The sequence below is a fragment of the Ailuropoda melanoleuca genome, chromosome 5 (genome assembly GCF_002007445.2).
Source record: "Ailuropoda melanoleuca isolate Jingjing chromosome 5, ASM200744v2, whole genome shotgun sequence".
NCBI classification, from domain to species: Eukaryota; Metazoa; Chordata; class Mammalia; order Carnivora; family Ursidae; genus Ailuropoda; species Ailuropoda melanoleuca.
The window spans coordinates 102377977-102397601 of NC_048222.1; the positions used below are offsets into that span (position 1 = coordinate 102377977).

The 19625-nt window shown below is 42.7% G+C and overlaps 2 protein-coding genes across 6 annotated transcripts in view; one reads left to right on the forward strand and one right to left on the reverse strand.

Annotated features, from left to right (window-relative positions):
- Positions 1–12833, forward strand: part of RNF175 (ring finger protein 175) — a 63893-nt gene extending 51060 nt beyond the window's left edge. For 2 of the 3 annotated variants that reach the window (XM_034661500.1, XM_034661496.1), the window contains exons 8-9: positions 11723–11773; positions 12357–12833. In XM_034661500.1, the coding sequence (XP_034517391.1) occupies positions 11723–11766 (44 nt within the window). In that variant the 3' untranslated portion in view covers positions 11767–11773; positions 12357–12833. Of the gene's footprint in view, positions 1–11722 lie in introns of all 3 variants that reach the window. The other variant, XM_034661499.1, reaches the window with a different exon arrangement.
- TLR2 (toll like receptor 2) lies at positions 730–18936 on the reverse strand. 3 transcript variants are annotated; one of them, XM_002913846.4, is made up of 2 exons: positions 18465–18936; positions 730–3282 (listed from the first exon to the last, which is right to left on the reverse strand). In XM_002913846.4, the coding sequence occupies exon 2, from the start codon at positions 3264–3266 to the stop codon at positions 909–911; it is 2358 nt and encodes a 785-aa protein (XP_002913892.2). In that variant the 5' UTR covers positions 3267–3282; positions 18465–18936; the 3' UTR covers positions 730–908. The 3 variants fall into 3 exon arrangements, with proteins under 3 accessions (XP_002913892.2, XP_034517381.1, XP_034517382.1); XM_034661490.1 differs by lacking the exon at positions 18465–18936 and adding an exon at positions 11104–11395; XM_034661491.1 differs by lacking the exon at positions 18465–18936 and adding an exon at positions 10900–10920.
- Positions 18937–19625: the final 689 nt, after the last annotated feature.

The following is a 19625-nucleotide window of genomic DNA, read 5'->3' on the forward strand; positions in this document are numbered from 1 at the left end:
CCATTTATGTGCAGATTTATGATTTTCTTAATAACATTTTCTTTTCTCTAGCTGACTTCATTGTAAGAATACCATATATCTTACATATAACATAGAAAATGTGTGTTAATTGGCTCTTTGTTATCTGCTTGGCTTCTGGTCGACCGTAAACTACCAGTAGTTAAGGTTCTGGGAAGTCAAAGTTACATCCACAGATTTCCGAGTGCACAGCGGGAAGAGGGTACATCACCGTCCCTAACTCCTGCATTGTTCAAGGGTCAGCTGTACCTTGTTAGTTTCATTTTCATGGAAAGATATAATTTAACCGGATGTGGTGTTCTATATCTTCTCTCAAGTAACTGTGACTGGAGAAACCCATCCAACATCCAGAAAGACAGACTCAGGTCATGTGAAAACGCCATCTAGGTATTTTGCATCCTATGAAGTTAAATGGGGACTCCAGGCACTTTCTTTTCTAGGAATAGCAACAAGTTTGGCTGAGTTCGCCAACCTTTTCCCTTGTTCTCGAGAGCAGTCACACACAGAGGAGACAGCTAAGTGGGGTAGAGAATGCCATCTACAGACACGGAGGAGTGTCCTTGCAGGAAACTGATCAACACATTCATATGAGATCTGTTCATTTGTGCTGTTTCCTAGTGAACTAAGCCAGTTGCTACAGATATTCTGATGTCAGTAATGGACCTAGATCATGACTATCTCACCAGAGAAAGAAAAACCAAGAAGCTTTTATTTTCAACCTGGTAGTTTTTATAAAACTAAACAAAATAGGAACAGCTTTAGTGGTTTTAGTAAGCAAGTCTGCAAACAGTACGTTTGTGTCGTTTACATATAACTGTCAGAATGGACTTAGCTACCACTAGTGACACAAAGACCACCACAAGACCCAGACTGGCCTTTAATGTAGGAATCTATGACCTTATTGCTGTTCTCAAATTTAACCAAAACCCTTCCTGCTGAGTGTCATCGGTGGGCCACTCCAGGTAGGTCTTGGTGTTCATTATCTTCCTCAGCTTACAGAAACGCTGGGGGATGGCCTTTTTCTCAATGGGTTCCAGAAGAATGAGAATGGCGGCGTCATTGTTCTCATCAAAGAGGCGAAAATGGGAGAAGTCCAGCTCATACTTGCACCACTCGCTCTTCACAAAGTTTTCAGACAGCACAAAGATGGTCTTGTGGCTCTTCTCGATGGAGTCGATGATGTTGTCGATGATCCATTTGCCGGGAACAAAGTCCCGCTTATGCAGACACAGCTTGAAGGGAGGGTTGAAGTGCTCCAGCTCCTGGACCATCAGGTTCTCCACCCAGTAGGAATCGTGCTCACTGTAGGACACAAAGGCATCATAGCAGACGTCCCCCGGGGGGGCTTTCCTGGGCTTCCTCTTGGCCTGGAGCCAGGCCCACATCATTTTCAGGTACCACAGCCCATGGAAGCGGTGGCACAGGACCCCCGTGAGCACAATCAGCAGGAAGAGGACAGAGCACACGGCAGACACCAGAGCTGCCCGGTGGCATTCAGAGACCGGGAGACGCGTGTCCCGAACCCGCTGGCCGCGCACGTAGAATGGAGAGTCACACAGGTAGTTCTCCGGCCAGTCGGTCAGGATCTGGGCCAGCGCTTGCTGCCCCTGAGTGAAAGACAGGAATTCACAGGAGCAAAAGAAATTGTTACCGCCGGCTTCCAAGGCCTTCAGTGTGTGAAAAGAATCCAGCTGCGCCTTAGAGAAAGTACTTATTGTATTTCTGCTAATTCTCATGACTCGTAAGATGGGTAAGAAGGAGGCATCCGGTAGAGTCTTCAACTTATTTCCGGAAATGTAAAGTTCTTTGAGTTGTGGCAAAATCAGGGAAAATGACTCGAGAATGTTATTGCTAATATCTAAAATTTCCAGTGTCCAGGGGATGCAACGGGTTACGCTATTTATTCTCGTGTTGGATAAGTTCAAGTATTTCAACTTCTCTGGCCACTGACAAGTTTCAGGCATAGAAACAAAATTATTCTTACTAATATCAAGGTTCATCAGGTTTTTCAGAGTAAGCAACGTTTCTCCGGTTTTTTCTAATGATTTCAAACGATTTTGCCTTAAAGTTAAGGTTTGCAGGAGGGGCCAGGCGTGCTCACAGGCTGAGTTTCCCAAGTATTCGTCAACCATTAAATTGTCACTGAGATCCAAATATTCTAGTGATTTTAAATGTTTTGAAAGTGAGCAAGGAACCAGGAAAACCTTACTGCTTTCTACTGTGACTCGTTTAACGTCTTCTGTAAGTGAATAGATACTACTCATATCATAAAATGAGTAAAAGTATGGAATATACAACCTCCGTACTGTTAATGTCTCTATCCCACCTATATTTTTAATTGTGTCCATATCGGCTATGTTAAAATTACCCAGCCCATCCAGGGTACAGTCCTCAAACTCGACTTCTAACACTCCGGAAACATAATTCAACAGTTTCACAACTTCGCTAAAACTTCCATCGGTGATTTTCACATTTCTAAACGTCCACTTTTTAATCAACGTATTTGTTTCACTGATGGATGCTTGTGAAAAACGGAAAGTGTTCAAATGAGTATCTCTCAGTTCTAAATGTTTCAAGGAACTTGAAAGATCTGCAAAGATCTCCAGCAGGAAAACAGGCTGCTTCATCCGAAGAGCCAGGTGACTGATGTTCTGAATTGACTTCAAAGACTTCGGCTCATACCTCTGGAGATTCGAAGCATCAATCTCAAGTTCCTCGAGAAAAGTGAGCCCAGCAAAATCCTTTTCCTGAAGCTCAGTGAAGCTGTAAATATTTCCTACTTTCAGAATTCGCAAATTCATGAGCTGAGAAAAAAGCGGTGTTTCCCCGAGTGATTTGTAAAGATTTCCCAGTAAGTTTAAGAACGTCAGGGAAGAAAGGGGCCTGAACCAGGAGGATGATAAGTTAGATAAGAGATTATAGGATAAGTCCAAAAGTTCGAGGCTCCGCAGGGAAAAAAAAGAATCTTCCTCTATTGTGTTAATTCCATTAGACCCCAGCTTCAAAGCCTCGAGGTTCACACAGCCCCGCAGGTCACTGTTGCCAATGTAGGTGATCTCGTTGTTGGAGAGGTCAAGGCTTCTCACAGCTGCCGTGAGCCCGGAGGGCATGGAGTTTAAAGATCTGGAGCGGCCATCGCAGACACCAGTGGGGTCACAGGACAGAGAAGAAGCCTGATCAGAGGCCTCTTCTTTGGAGAGGTTGGTTACAGCCCCCAACACCCATACTGTCCACAGAACACGTGACATTGTCCAGTGGTCCAACCTACAAATAAAAGAGGTTCAAATGAGCAATTGTGTTTGACAGTTTATCATGATTCCAGTTCCTGAGAAACGTTTTGTAAGGCATAATACCCCCCCACACACACATACACACACACAGAGCCACCAGGAAATAACAGAGAGGCCAATGGAATGCATGAATGGGGATAACAACGGAATTCCCTGACACATCCAGCAATACAAACACAGAGAATCTGCCGCTGTACCATGACTTAAAATCCCAATACCATCTGGCAGTACAGAGCAGGACTCACTGAGCATGAGCCGAAAGAAGGAGTAAATGAATGAATGGAGGAATGAATAAGTAAGCAGGTTAAGAAACGAGCTAGGCTTGGGTGGCTCAGTTAAGCATCCAATCTCGGCTTTGGCTCAGGTCACGATCTCAGGGTCTTGAGATCAAGCCCTGCATCAGACTCCCTGCTGAGCTTCTCTCCCTCTCCCTCTGCCCTCCTTACCCCCTCACCCCCGCCCCCCCCCGCTTCTGTTCATATTCTCTCTCTTTCTCTAAAATAAATACGTCTTAAAAAAAAAGAAGAAGAAGAAATGAGCTGGGCTTAACCATATGGATTTACCATCGCCTACTCCTGCATTTCAAACCTTCTTGTACCTAAACATGCCTCTTCCCTGCCTCGATGCCCCGTATGAATTAGAGATCTCACGGAGCCCAGCCACGGCCCTCAGTGGACAAGTACTCACAACGCAGCTCCAGGGGTAGCACACTCTTTCACCAAAAGACAAAGGTCCTCTGTTCCTCACGCTTGTCTGGCACTTACTACTAGCGGGCAGGAGGGATGCTGGAAGCGCCAGGCAGAGCAAGGTGGTTTGCTGGGCTGAGGGACAATCAGACCACCAGAACTTTCTCTTCCTGCAGAGAAGTGCAGAAGCAGTGCCCAGTCTGCATGGGCTGTTTGGAGAATGCGGGGGAAATAACACTCTCCACCACTGCGAGATTGCTTACAACCCTGAATCCAGCACTCTCTCTGCCCACCTTCTGCGCCCTGTGTCCCTCTTTGGCTCGATTCAGCTCTCTCATTCTTTGTGCCTGTCCTTCTTTATATTTGCTCACTACATAAACTGTACAGAATATTTTTAGAAATGTAACCCCAAGAACAACACTCTTTATGGGTAAAACTAATTTCCCACATTCACAGAATGATAGAATATCAAGGCCTAGGCTATATGATTTATAGGCACAGAGAATTAAAAGATACATAATGTTAATACATACTTGGTTTGGAAATTTACTAGCTGTTGCTGCCCGATTTTTTATGGCTCCCCCAATGCTTTGCATTGCCTCCTGTCTCCTTGAGCTAAATGGGGCCGTACCACGCATGGTTCTTTTGGACGGTCACTTCGCACCTAACAATGTCGCTTGACATCTTCCTACGTCCACATAGAGAGACATTTCTGATTCTTTCCCAATGGGTCGCGTGTTTCATAGTATGGCTACACCGCAGCTGGCATTCCCACCAGCACTGGGTGAGAGTGCAACCGCTCTCGAGCTGGCCTCCATGGGGCACGGCCAGTCGTCTTCATTTCAGCGGTTCCGGTAGGGAGGTCGTGTCATCTCACTGTAACCTGAAGTTCATTTCCTGGACTAACAATGAGTCTGAACATTTTCGCATATGATCACGCCTCATATGATCATCTGGAATCCTCCTTTGTAAGGTGTACTCCTTCAGCGTTTGGCCTCCTGTTTTCTACTGGGTCGTCACTATTATAATAATTATTATAAATATTACATTATATGTATTTAATCATTACTTTAACAATGTGTAGCTATAAAGATATATACTCTCAAAATAGAAGATACATGTGTTACAAATACAGGCTTTCCTTAAAGGTACGATGGGTCCAGTTCCACGACAACGAAATGACTATCGCAATACAGCGAGTCAAATTATTTTTCTACTTTTCCAGTGCACACACAAGCTATGTTTCTACTACACAGTAGGCTGCTAAATGTACAATGTCTAAAAAAAAAATATATATATACCTTCATTCCAACATGATTTATTGCTAACGGAGGCTAACCATCATCCGAGCTGTCAGTGAGTCACCATCACCGACCACGGATCATCATAAAGAATATAATAATCACGGAGAAGTTTGAAATATTGCCAGAATTACCAAAGTGTGACACAGAGACACAAAGTGAGCAAGTGCTGTTGGCAGCACGACAGCAACAGACTTTGTGGGTGCAGGGCTGCCACATGCCTTCAACTTGTAAAAAAGCAGTAGCTGCCTTGCGCCATGAAACAAAGCATGGCTCTCTCTTCTCCCACTCCGTGCCCTTCCTTGTCATTTTCTATGCGGAATCTTGTGATGAACAGATGTTCTTACGTTTTCTGTTTTGTTTCTTAGTAGTGATTTTTGTGGTCTGTTTAAAAAATCTTTCTTATATTATCATAAAAATATTCTCTTTATTCTTCTTTCTTTTCTTTCTTTTCTTTCTCTCTTTCTTTCTTCTATTTGGGAGGGAGAAGGAGATTCTCCTCTGAGCAGGGAACCCGATGCAGGGCTCGATCTCAGACCCTGGGATCATGACCTGAGCCGAAGGCAGACACTCAACTGACTGAGTCACCCAGGTGCCCCTCTTTATTATTTTCTAAAATCTTTATTGCTTTGCATTTCATTCTTAGGGATTCATATTTGAGGGAGCGGGCAGGATTCATTTTATTTCCAATATGGATATTTAATTGACCCAGTACCATTTTTAAAAAGATCATTTTGGGGAAACTATCAGCAATATTTACCTTTGCCCATAGCCACGTGTCCTCATAGGGGTGAGGGTGTTTCAGTACTCTCAATTCTGATCCAGTGTCTATTTGTCTTATCCTTGTACTAGTAACACTGTATTAAACATATAACATATCCTAATATCCTGGAGAGTAAGTTGTACCTGCTTGTTGCTCTTCTTCAAGTGAGACCTGGTTCATCTTGGCCCTTTGCATATTCTTATAAATTGCAGAATCAGCTTTTTTTCCTTAAGATTTTATTTATTTATTTTAAGAGAGAGACAGAGAGAAAGCGTGAGCGAGGGAAGGGGCAAAGGCAGAGGGAGAGAGAGAATCTCAAGCAGACTCAAGCTGAGCGTGGAGACCAACCCGGGGCACTCGATCGCAGGACTGTGAGATCACGACCTGAGCCAAAATCACGTCACTTAACCAGCTGAGCCACCCAGGCGTCCCAGCTTATCAGTTTCAAAAACAAAACTTGTTCACTTTAATTGGCAATACCATGAATCTGTAGATCAACTTGAGAATTACTGACATCATTACAATACTAAATCTTCCAATATATGAGCAGGATACATTTTTCCATTTATTTAGGTTTTCTTTATCACAAAAATATCTCATGGTTTTCCGCATAGAGGTCTTGAGTGTATTTTATGAGATTTATTCCTAGGTATTTGATATTTTCAAAGCTTTGAAAATATTATGTACTTTTGTGTAGTATATGAATATATATATATGTCAATTAAATTTTATGTGTTTACCATGCACTTAAGCAACCTCGTTAAATTGATTTAGTAATTCCACAGTTTGTGGATTATTTTTATTTTCTATGTACACAGTCATATCAGCCAGAAGTAATGGGTTTTTTTCTTTTTTCCAATCTGCATACCTTTATTTTGTTTTCTTGATTACTGAACGTTGAATTTTATCAGATTCTTTTTTGTCTTCCTGTATCTATTGAGATGATAACATGAATTTCCTCCTTCACCCTGCTAATACTGGCAATTACATTAATCAATTTAGTGTTGAGACACTGTTGCAGTTTTAGAATAAACCCAAGTTAGTCTGGATATATTATTATTTTTATATTTTACTGGATATATTTATTTACTAATATTTTCTTTAGAATTTTTGCATCTATATTCAGAGTAAAATAGTCCTATACATTTCCTTTCCTTTCCTTGGGTAGAATTCACCAATGCCACCTTCGGAGCCTGTAGTTTTTGTTGTTATTATCTACTATCTATACATTTATCTTGATTTTGTAAAATACATTAAATATACTTAACAGCTATGGAACTATTCAGGTTTTCTTTTTCTTCATCTGTCAGCTTTTGGTAAATCATGTTTTTCAAGGGATTTATCGTTTTCTTTTAAATTTTCAAATTTATTGACACAGTTACTTAGAACATCCTCCTTCTATTTTAATGTCCTGTCTTATTCCTTAGATGGAGTTCTTTGTTCCTTTTTTGATTGTCTTGGACTGTGAGTGGTTTATCATTTTTTACTAGCATTTTCAAAAACCAGCTTCTCATTTCATAGATCCTCTATTTCTTTTCTATTTCACTAATTTCTATTCTTCCTTCTGCTTCCTCTAGACTTATTTCATTGTTCTTATTCTAATTTCTTAAGGTAGATGCTTGCTCATTAATCTTCTGCCATTCTTCATTTCTAATATATTCATTTAAGGTCAGACATTTTCATCTATGCATGAGTTTAGCTCTATTTTCCAGGCCTTCTTTCTCTTCCATTCTTGCCATATTTTGCCTCTTCAAGTCTCAGTCTCGATATTTTCTTCTGATCTACTTTCTAGTTTGTTCTTCTCTCTTCAGCTGTATTTAATGTACTGTTAGATCCATCCCCGGCTTTTAAATTTTGTGGTTATTGCCATTTTTCATCTATTTCATCTATTTCAACTGGCAGTCTGACAGTTAAACAGATGGTTCTTTGGTTCCTTTCCCCAAAAGAACTATGTCATTTTTTATTGTTTCCAGTACTCTGCCAAAATTTTCAGTCTCGTTCTTCATCACCTTGAACACAGTAAGCCCTGTCTGATAGGCTGTGCGACACTCTGACAGCCTTGAAGGATAGGGAGTTTAAGGTTAAGGTCCGAGGCAATCATGGTTGGAAAGGTAAAGCTGACCCAAGGGAAACCGAGCCCCTGAGGAGATTGTAGGACAGCTCTGATTTATCTGGATGGCTCAGACAATCTCAGTCTCTGCAAATGGATTAAGATGATTTCTGGAATGCTAGTGCTCATAGGTACCTGCAGAAGCGAAGGGAAATTTTCTCTAGATGAGAAAAGTATTATCCGAGGCCTCAAACGTCTTCCTACAGACAGTTTTTCGAAATGAATGTCCAGTACACCATAAAAAACAACCAGGTACCACAGGAAGCAAGATAATGAGTATGAAAAGAGCAGAAACAGCAGGCAATGGAAACTAACCCATGAAGACTATAGATCCAGTATTGTCCCCACCTCTAAAACTGACAGGGGTAGATGAGATGAGATTACTATTTGGTACTATAGTAGCCCACTGTCTTTCTACTGAATCAGTTATTGAAAAAAATCATCTTAGTATGACTGTACTGGGCAGCCAAAATTTACTTGTCATTTCCCTTTTGTAATAAACAGCACCCATCTTAAGAAATCTAAACCCATTTTCAGCTAAGATTTAAAGATCAAATACATGTATTTTTTAAATGTTTTCCTAGCCTTTTGTCTTTAAACTGTAAAATTCGTAAGAGCAGGGATCTTGGGCTATTTCATACAAATATTACATGGTACCTATTACATAGTGACTTTTCAACAAATGGTAATTATTGATGATAACCAAACTACCACTAACAACTTGACACTGAAAATGAGAGTCACACCTCTCTCCTCCCACTTCCCCTCTACATTACAGCGTGGGGCAGAGAGCTCCGCCGAGTAAGACACTAAAAAAAGGGAAGAGCAGTGGCTACAGTTAGACTGAGTGGAATCCTATCTAATGAGGGTTGTGGGTCTGGACAAAGTATAAAATCATCTGCTTAAAGAATTTAGAAAATTGGAAGAGCAGTAAGGCATTACTGGCCCAAGACCCAGGAAAAGATGGCAGTCTGACAAGTAAGCCTGGCATGAGAGGCAACTTAGGCTGTGCACATCTGCTGATCCAGAACTGAGAGGAAGTTGAAGTCCCGTGGCCCCCAGTGAAACCACGACCAGATACCCGCATCAGGGCTACGGCTGTAATGGTTGGGTGAAGCCAGAGTAAAGAAGAGACGCAGGGCCCAATGCATGGTTGTGACCTGAATGTGTGCTCTCCATGAAGCCACAGGAGGGAAAAGGCCACCCCTAATGTGAACAGGGATCTAAAAAATCTCTGCCATCTGGCCAGAGCTGAAAGCCAGCCTACTAGAAATCTCCTGTAAGAAATCAGAACTCCAGGCCTGCCTTGTATGCTGGTGTGGATCCAAATACTAAAAGACAGAATAACTAAAAATTTTTTCGAATTGGAAAAAAAAATTAGTTGCCAAATTATAAATACATATTGAATCCCCAGCAAAAAAAGAATAAAAATTCCTCAACTTGCCTGAAAACAATGTAATGATATTCTCAAAGGGCAGGGAAGACACACCTGCCAATCTAGACGTCAAGACCCATTTAAATGATTGTTCAAGAGTAAAGGTGCGATAGACATTTTCAGAAATTCAAAAGCAAAAAAAGAATTTTTATCCATAATCCATCATTGAAAGAAGTACCCCAAAACATAAGCTCTTCTGCAATTTGGAAAATAAACCTGGTAAGAGTAGGCAGCAATAAGCAACAACTGCATTTTTTTAAATTTAATAATTGGTAAGAAAGAAGACAGCATTCAAAGACTCAGGCATGGCTTTTTGGTATGAGGGAAAAGTAATACAAATTTTAAATGCTATTGTGGGAGAAAATATAATTTTGAAAAGCAAGCCTCTTATTTATAAAGAGTAAATACAACTTACATTTATTAGGAGAGCTTTATAAGACGGTCACACCCACAATGCCGTTTAACCATAAATCATCCTCAATCATGAAAATCAAAATAAGATATTTAACCAACCAAGCCAAATTCTTAAAGAAAACAATACAAAAAATTAACTGATAGCTTAAAAACTTACAAAACATGCTGTAAACTTTAGCAATTTTCATAAAATGAGTGCATTGCAAAAAGTTTAAAGATGTAAATATTCTCTGCTTAGAACAGGAAGAAAAAATACCGGTGAATAAGTCATTTTCAAATAGGATGTTTGCCATTACATTTTTTGGTCTCTGCTTTCAAGTCAGACCCCATTTCCTTTTTTTGGTTTCTGCTTTCAAGTCAGGCCACCCTATCTACCAGTAACTTTTTGGTAAAGATCTGAGCCAGTAACAGTGCAGACAAGACCTTCTGCAAGATTAGCGTCATCTCAGCCAGCCGAGCTGTTTACACCTAATCAATCAATTCCCCCCCCCAAAAAAAAACAGTGAAAAACACTATCCTGGCTTGCATCCAAGTTCTAAACGCAAGTTCTTTTATAGAAGCCTGAGAAGTTAGAAGGGGAACTTGAGGGCATTCTTATTTAAAGAACTCACCTAAGCTTAAATGCTCTAAATTATTTTCTCATCAGAGACATAACTCAGGTATTTTAAGGATGGAGGAACACGCAGGGGGCGTGAAGCTCACCCCCGCGCACAGGCCGCGCTCGCAGTTAGGGTGCGAGGGTCCCCGGCGGACCCCGAGTCCCGACCCTTTCCCACTTGTCACAGCGACGGATATCCAGCTTGCGGTGTCTGGTCCCGCGGTAACCAAGGAGCGCCGACACACCCCCAGCCGGACGCACGCCTGCCACCTGAAAGCCCTTACCCGACGGTCGTCGCCCCCGCCCGGAGAGAAGGGTGGCGCGCAGACCCGGGGCCGCAAGAGCGTCGGGACCTCATGCCCCCCCCACCCCGCCTGCCAGCCTCGGGCCCCGCGCGCAGGCGAGAGGGAAGCGGGGATCCCTGGCGGACGGCTGCGGGGGGAACGGGGGAAGCCTTGGGGCGCGACGGCGAGAACGGCCAGACGTACCTGGGAGATGACCGAGCCGCCGTCGGGCCGCGCCTCCGAGCCGCCTCCGGACGGGACGCGCCCGTCCGAGGCTGGCAGCGAAAGGAAAAGTGCTCGGGGCGGATGTCCCTCCTCGCCGGCTGCGGGGACCGCCCGTCTGCTGAGCGCGCCGCCGCGCAGGGGAGGCGAGGTCCGAGCTCCGGGCGCGCGCCGGCCGCTGGGGCCCCGCGGCCGCCGCCGCCGCCGCGGCCCCGGGCTGCGTCAGGTGACCTTGACGGAGGTGGCGGCCGGCTGCAGGCCGCCCGGGTCCGAGGAGGGCGCTGGGGCTGCTGGAGGTCAGGAGCGAAGAAAAGAGAACCGAGATTGCCAGCGGCCCCCATGGGTAAATTCCCGAAGCACAGAGGAAGATCGCACAATCAGAGAGGCTAGTTACCCAACCGGTATTTTCTTGAAGGTCTGGCATTCAAAGCCTCACGTACACCGAAACGCAGTCTTCAAATTCCCCTTCTCCGTTCCTCTCCATCCTTGGGAGCTGGGATTCACGCTTCTCACCCCGCCCCGCTTCAAGACTTAATCACGGGCGGGCTGTCTCCAGGGTCCGCTCCCACCAGCATGGCTATGCTTTCCTATATTAAAATAGCTTACCAGTCACAATCCAGACCAACGGAGCAGAAGCTTGCCTGAGGAGCAGGTAAGGACATTTTTGTCCAATCCTGGGGCAGTCCCTGGTGGTTCGGGGACTGGAACACTGATGTGGCATCCCTACTCTGACCATGAAAGCTGGGCGGCTCCCGCTTATCTGTAAGATTTTGAATCCAAATCCTAACCTTGCTCGGTTCCATCCGTGCCTCTAAAAGTAATTCCAAAAACAGTCTTAGATTGGCTTTTTTCATTGCCACAGAAACTAGTGAAGAATGTTTATAAAGGAAACAAACTACCTTTTAAAAATTAAGCTGCCTTAATATCCATACAGTACATTTTATATTCATAATTAATTTGATCTTCACAAATTAAGGCTGAGAAAGAATTCTTGCTTCTCTTTCACACAGGAGGAAATGCCATGCAAATTGTGGCAGAACTGAGATTTGAAATGAGAATGGAACCCTAAATCCAGGGTTGTTTCTCTTGCCCTGTTCCACATCCCTAATCCTCATGAAAGTTTCCAATATCAGGCAAACTTAATGGGCATGAATGTGAACTTGAGAGGGTGGAGTCCGGTTTTCTCTACAGGTTACTGACTATATGGATATTTCTCTCTATCCCTAATGATCCAGGCTCTGCGTTTCCCTGAGAAGACTTTCTTCTTACTATAAAATCCCCACCCACCTCTCTTCCTCATGAGTTCTCAATTGTGTACCTAAGAAAACTTCTTTCTAGTATTTTCCCCCGAATCTAAAAAAAACCTCTGTTCTTTCTCTACATGTCTTTAGTTGAGCTGCCTAGATTGATGTCATTGCTTTGTAATCCCAAAGCCAATTAGAATGTTCTGGCAAAGTCAGGTAGAAATCATTTATTTACCCACAAATTATTACCAGTGTCATCTATGTACAATATGCATAAATGTTTTCAAAGCACTTTCAAATATATCTTTTCATCTGAATCTGATAATAACACGTGAAATAAATTGTTCTGTTATTATTACACCTTCAGCTCAAGTGACTGGAGAATTTGTCTCAAGTCTCATGGCTCACAGCTAGGTGCAAACCCAGATTAGACTCAAGACTCCTTAGTCAGTCTGCTTTTTGTTTGGCCTAAGACCTCCTAAAACTCACTACAGAACTTACTTTTTAAGGTTAGAAAATGAGCACAGAGTATGAAAAGGCGTTTGGGAAAGGATAACTCATGGTAGACATTTATGTTTTTGACCATCTGACTGAAATTTAGAAATTCTAAAATGAAGTTATCAAAATTCAGAGTCTGTGTCTTTTTCCTATAAAGTGCCTTATTAAATAAAATAATAAGAAATACATCTGTCAGAAATCACTTAATGAAAATCTAATATAATCCCTGCATTATTTTACACGCCTTTGTAAACACAAATGCCCATTCTTCTAAATTTTTCTATTCTGAAAAGATTTCACTTACATCTGTGATTTCTGAAGAATGTTCTTAATACTGCCTGTGCGAAATAAAGAGTAAAATTCTAAATCAACATGGAACAAAGTTTTGAAAACCAAAAATATTTCACTGTATGAATATTTCCATTTTAAAAACTAGAATTATTCTTCAACTCAAACACTTCCTGTTGGGGGATGGCCTTTTTCTCAATGGGTTCCAGAAGAATGAGAATGGCGGCGTCATTGTTCTCATCAAAGAGGCGAAAATGGGAGAAGTCCAGCTCATACTTGCACCACTCGCTCTTCACAAAGTTTTCAGACAACACAAAGATGGTCTTGTGGCTCTTCTCGATGGAGTCGATGATGTTGTAGATGATCCATTTGCCAGGAACAAAGTCCCGCTTATGCAGACAAAGCTTGAAGGGAGGGTTGAAGTGCTCCAGCTCCTGGACCATCAGGTTCTCCACCCAATAGGAATCGTGCTCACTGTAGGACACAAAGGCATCATAGCAGACATCCCCCGGGGGGGCTTTCCTGGGCTTCCTCTTGGCCTGGAGCCAGGCCCACATCATTTTCAGGTACCACAGCCCGTGGAAGCGGTGGCACAGGACCCCCGTGAGCATAATCAGCAGGAAGAGGACAGAGCACACGGCAGACACCAGAGCTGCCCGGTGGCATTCGGAGACTGGGAGACGCGTGTCCCGAACCCGCTGGCCGCGCACATAGGATGGAGAGTCACACAGGTCCATCAGGATCTAAGCATGTAGGGGTATCTCGGTGTGGTGTTTTCCCCAGTTTTATCGAGGTATAATTCACTTATATCATTGTATTAAATATTTATATAACATGATGATTTGATAAAAGTATGCATTATGAAATGATTACTACTCCAAGTTTAGTTACTATCCATCACCTCACATAGTTATAATTTTTTCTTATGCTGAGAACTTTCAAGATCTATTCTCTTAGCAACTTTCAAATATGCAATACAGTATTTACTAACTATAGTCATCATGTTGTACATGACATCCCTAGAACTTACTCATTAACTAACTGACTAAAATTAGAGACCGACAATACCAAGTGTTAGTAAGGATGTACAACAAATGAAACTCTCATACATTGCTGGTGGGAATGCAAAATGGCACACCCACTTTGGGAAAGTTTGACAGCATCTTATAAAAATAAACATACCCTTAATTTGTGACCCAGCAATCCTCTTCCTAGGTATTTACTCTCTAAATATTACAACACAAGGCCACATGAAGTCACGTACTATATTCAAAGCTAGAAACAATCCAAATATCTATCTACTGGTGAACAGATTAAAAAATTGTTGCTTATCTATACAAGAGAATACCAGTGAGCAATGGAAAGGAAGAACTGATACATGCAAAAACAGGGATGGGTCTCAGAAGCATGAGGCTGAGGGAAAGCAGTCAGACACAAAGAGATGCTATAGAGTGCATTTATATGAAGTGCTGCACAAAGCAGAACTATGACAAGAGGTCATCCAGGAGAAGCCAGGGAGCCAGGTGGCAGGAGGGGACTGGCTGCAAAGACACATCCAAGAACTTTGGGAATGCTCGGAACGTTCTGCATCACGATCGTGGTGGTGGTTACACACTGCGTGTTTTGCCAATGCTCATCGAATTGTATTTTTAGATTGATAAACTTTATTCTACATAAATTATCTCGGTAACTGACTTCTAAGGATCCTTTTTTTTTTTTTCTCCTAGAGCAAAGGATAGACATATCAGGCCTTCAAAACAGGGATGCTGGCTTTTTGCTAGCCCTTTGAGAGAAGGAAGGAGAAAACATCTAATTTCTCTAGCAAGTCATAGAATAAATAAACTCACTTATCAAAATATCTCCCTTTTCCTTTCGCCACCAAAAGAGCTCTAAGATATTTATTGATGGAAAGAAAATCAAGTTTCTTAACTCAGAAATTCCAAATGACCTAGAAACATAATATCATAAAACCTTTTAATATTGTATTCAGATAGTTTTATCCCTTACGTAATGCTCATTTTCAGCTTGCCATCTTCCTAATATCACTCCATGCCTATTCAGAGCAATTCACCACCCAACTTCCACAAAATCTATTCAAGGACTAAACTCATCATCCTGTAATGATTCCCAGAAAATAAGATATTCTTGGCAGAATAATTTCAATGTTCATTCTGGAAGAAAGGAGGGATGGGAGGGAGGGAAGGCGAGAGGGAAGATAGATTAACGAAAACCTCTCCAAATAAAATTGACTGTTTCATGTGTTGCCCCAAATGACCCATCCACATTGCTTTCAGGCTTCTTGGTATATATCTCAGGATTAGAAGAATCCATGTTAAGTTAACTCAAAACAGAAAGTCCGTAAAAGTCCTGTTTTTTCTTTAATGTAGAGAGTTTGTAAATATTTCAGGAACTATTTGGGAAATGGAAGAAGAAAGAGAAAAAGAGACTTTCCCTCCAAGTTCTTTGGTGGGCTGTCCCAGAAGCAAAGGACCAAACCATGAGGATAATACACGAGGTAAGTTGTTATAGGATAGGGCCAAACACACAAGACTATCAAAGACAAGGTAAATGATTTTAATCTATTGCAAGAATTCCAATAGGCAATAGAAAAGGAGACTCCAAATTTACACACGTGCGCTGAATGTAGCTGGATGTCCATTTCATGAGGGCGTGGATGTTATTTTCCCTTTACAGTGAAGTATCTCCAGCCCCTACAACAAAGTAGGCACTAATCGATTACTAGTTGTTGAGTGGTGAATTGACATACCTTTCCAAAACATCAGTTAGGTCTGGAGAAATGGAGTAGAAACACCTCAAGTGGCCATTGCAGACACACAGTGGGACTTCAAGGGAGAGAAGTCTGACCAGTGGCCCCTTGCCCTGACTTCCTAACCATGCCACACAACAGCTGACCTCTTTTAAAGATGGGAATGAAGAAATATAGTGCTTGATTTCCAAACATATAGTTAAAGAAAACGATGAGTGAACAACTGGTATTACTTTGCTATCAGTAAGGATTGTAGGGTCTCATTGGGCAGGAAGGGTATGAAAAGAAGGTAGGATTTTTGTCAAGTTCCAACTTCTTTGAAACTCCTTGGAAAATATATTGACATCGAATAACTGCTAAATCTGACCATGTTGTGTGGCAGGCTGGGTTGGGGGTGCTGACTTCTATGTGGATGGAAAAAGTGAAGTCATAATATGACTCAATCCCAGGGATGTGAGCTATGTGACCACTGCCTTCTTAGGTTCAGTCCTGTTACCAAGTATAACTGTGGTTCAAAACTACAATGAGATATCACCTCACACTTGTCAGGATGACTATTATCAAAAAGACAAGAAATAACAAATGTTGGCGAGGATATGGGGGAAAGGGAGCCCTCATGCATTGTCAGTGGGATTGTAAGTTGGTGCAGTCACTGTGGTGCTGCAAATAGTATAGAGGTTCCTCAAAAAACCAAAAATTGAAATACCATATGTTTCAACAATTCCACTACTGGGTATCTGTCCAAAGAAAATGAAAACACTAATTCAAAAAAATATATACTCCCTATGTTCATTGCAGTATCATTTACAGTAGCCAAGTCATGGAAATCTTCTAAGTGCCCATCAATGAGTGAATCGATAAAGATGTGGTATCTATATATACAATGGCATACTACTCAGCCATAAAAAAGAACGAAATCTTGCCATTTGTGACAACATGGATGGACCTTAAGGATATTATGCTAAGTGAAAGAAATCAGGCAGAGAAAGACAAATACCGCATGGTTTCACTTATATGTGGAATCCAAAAAGCAAAACAAACAAACAAACAAAACAAAACAAAATCCAAACCCATAGATATAGAGAACAGATTGGCAATTGCCAGAGGGGTGGGAGGATTGGAGGCAGGGTTGAAATGGATTAAGTAGTACAAACTTCCAGCAATAAAAAAAATAAACCATGAGGGTATAATGTACAGCATGGGGAATATAGTCAATAGTACTATAGTAACTTTGTACGGTGATTTTCCATGGTAACGGGAGGTATTGTGTGACCCTTTTGTAATGCATACAAATGTGGAATTGCTACGTTGTATACCTGAAACTAATATCATGTTGTATGTCAATTACACCTCAATAAAAAATAAAATAAAATGTATACCTCATTTATACTTGAGATTTTTAAATTAAAATTTTTGTAGAAACATAGATTGAATACTTATTATATATGGAAACATTTAAGAGAGTCTAAAGCTCACCATATTTATATGCATATTAGTTTTATAAGAGTTATTTAAAAACTCAGGGAAGTTTTGTTAAGTCAAACAATGGAGACATTTAAAGAGGACATGAAGTATATTACATTTATAAATCTAGCTTGAACTATTTATTTATTTATTTATTTAGATTAGCTTGAACTGTTTTAAAGATTAGCTACCTTTGTAAATAGGACAGGCATAAGCCAAAGTCTCTTTTAAAGTGATCTATAAATTTTGGTGGATTTATTATAAACCATAAGGAAAGCCAGGGCTTTTAACTTTGTGAATGTAGTAATCTAGGTGTTAATCATAAAACCAAAGCAAACTTCTGAAATATCTCTGCAGACAAACATTTTCGAGGACATTTTAAAAAGCCAACATTCACCAAATTAAATTTGAGTCACTAAAAAAAAAATTTGCCAAGTCCTTCCTTCCTCCCCACACGAACCACTGCTGTTCCTCATCGGCTGCCTGTCGCATCACCTCCTGTCACCTGAGACAGTCCTGGCCACGTGGTCAGTCTGCTCAGGTGTGTCCTGCCAGTGTCCTCCTGCCGTTCCTTCGGCTATGGTTCCTTGGAGCTTTCAGTCACTGGTAAAGGTCAACCGTGTGTATGTTATTTACCATGTAACGGTTCCAGCCCAGATAGGTCACTAGAATGATTTGTGCTAAATCCCAGTTCCTTTGATGGGATTAAATCTATCGTTCCATGGCGTTCCATGGTTTTCTGCAAAGAGCATCAACAGATCCAGGAGCCCTATTCCCTGAGAATCACTGTCTGTTACTCCCCCAATCCTTTGTAAGAAAACCAGTTTCTCTGGGGCTATGGGCTCCCGGCATGCCATTTGACCCCTGGCCTCCTATGTCTGTTCCCATCTGCTGACCGCCTAGTCCCTTCCTCCCATTAGCTGAAGGCTTTGGCACCCGCCCATAGAATTCTTCTTCCCAAGACCTTCCAGCAGCCCAGGGGGCTCCACTGTTCCCGAAGCCTCTCTGTCCCTTTACCTCCTCCCCCCAGAAGATCCCCTCTGTGCTACCCCAGCCACTCCCTGGACTCGGTCATTACTTACAGGCGTCCAAGCTCTCAATGACTAACTCGGGCCTCCTGCGTCTTGCTCAATGTCCACGGATTTCCTTCCTCTTTCCCCAACCCACTCGTCATGTCCTTCCTTCTCTTCCTTGCTCATTCAGCGCAGACTGAGACAAACGTTTGCTGCAAGCCGGCGTTCCCAGGCAGAAGTGTCAGCAGCCCCCGGGGCCCCCAGTCTGTCAGCACCACATGGAGAGTCGTACTTGGCCCCAAAACCTTTGGTTCACCAGGAAAGAGCTCCTTCCCTCATTTTAGGGAAAAAGACCCAGCTGGGTGTGGCCGCTGGATGGTCGGAACATTCTCGCCAGCTGCCGGGGTGGGAGTGCGGGTGCCAGCGGGAGGCCTCTGGGCGCTGAGAGAGCGCACAGCCCCCCTTGCTCACAATCTTCCTAACACCTTTGTGTGGTGTTGCCAAACCCGGGGTTGGCGATCAGGGCTTTGCCTCCTTCCCAGTCTCCACAAGACTTCCCCATTCTTCGGTAGGAACAATGTGTGTTTCCTCACTACAATGACATGTAAACTCCTACACAGAGCTTCAGGCCCTCCCACGCCGAATCACATTTGTCCTTCTCCTCATGTTTCTGTTTCTACTATACAACATTAAATCCACACCTAAAGGTGCCCTCCTGCCGGCTTGCTTAGAGGACAGCAGGCATGTTTATTCCGTTCTCTCTCCACGGCACCTGCTCGCTCCACCACGTGCGACACTCTCAGCCCGCCCCTCCCGCCATTGACCATCTTCGCCCCCCCATATCCTCTCAGGGATGACTTGACTTCCTACTTCACAGAGCACATTAAAGCCATCTGAAGAAGCCCCCCAACTTCCCGCTTCTGAACCTCCATCCACCCCCATTCTCCTCCCTCTTACCACAGTAGGAGGGGGGGTCCTCATCCCAGCGTTGTCGGTTCCCCCCCCCCGGTCTAGTCCAGTAGGGAACACTATCCCTCCCTGCGTTCTCAGGAGCCATGGACTGCTTATCATCGCTTCTCCCTCTCGTACTTTCCGCCACTCCACCTCAACCAGACCATCCTACCAATATTTACACCTCCTCAAGTCTCTTCCAGTTATGTAAAAAACAACAAAAAACTCATCTCCCTCGAGCTTCTCTGTCTCCCTCTCTCCTCCTTCCTAGTCCAAATT

Excerpts from the sequence above, each read along its gene's own strand:
- TLR2 (XM_002913846.4), bottom strand. The coding sequence starts at position 3,266 with ATGTCACGTGTTCTGTGGACAGTATGGGTGTTGGGGGCTGTAACCAAC.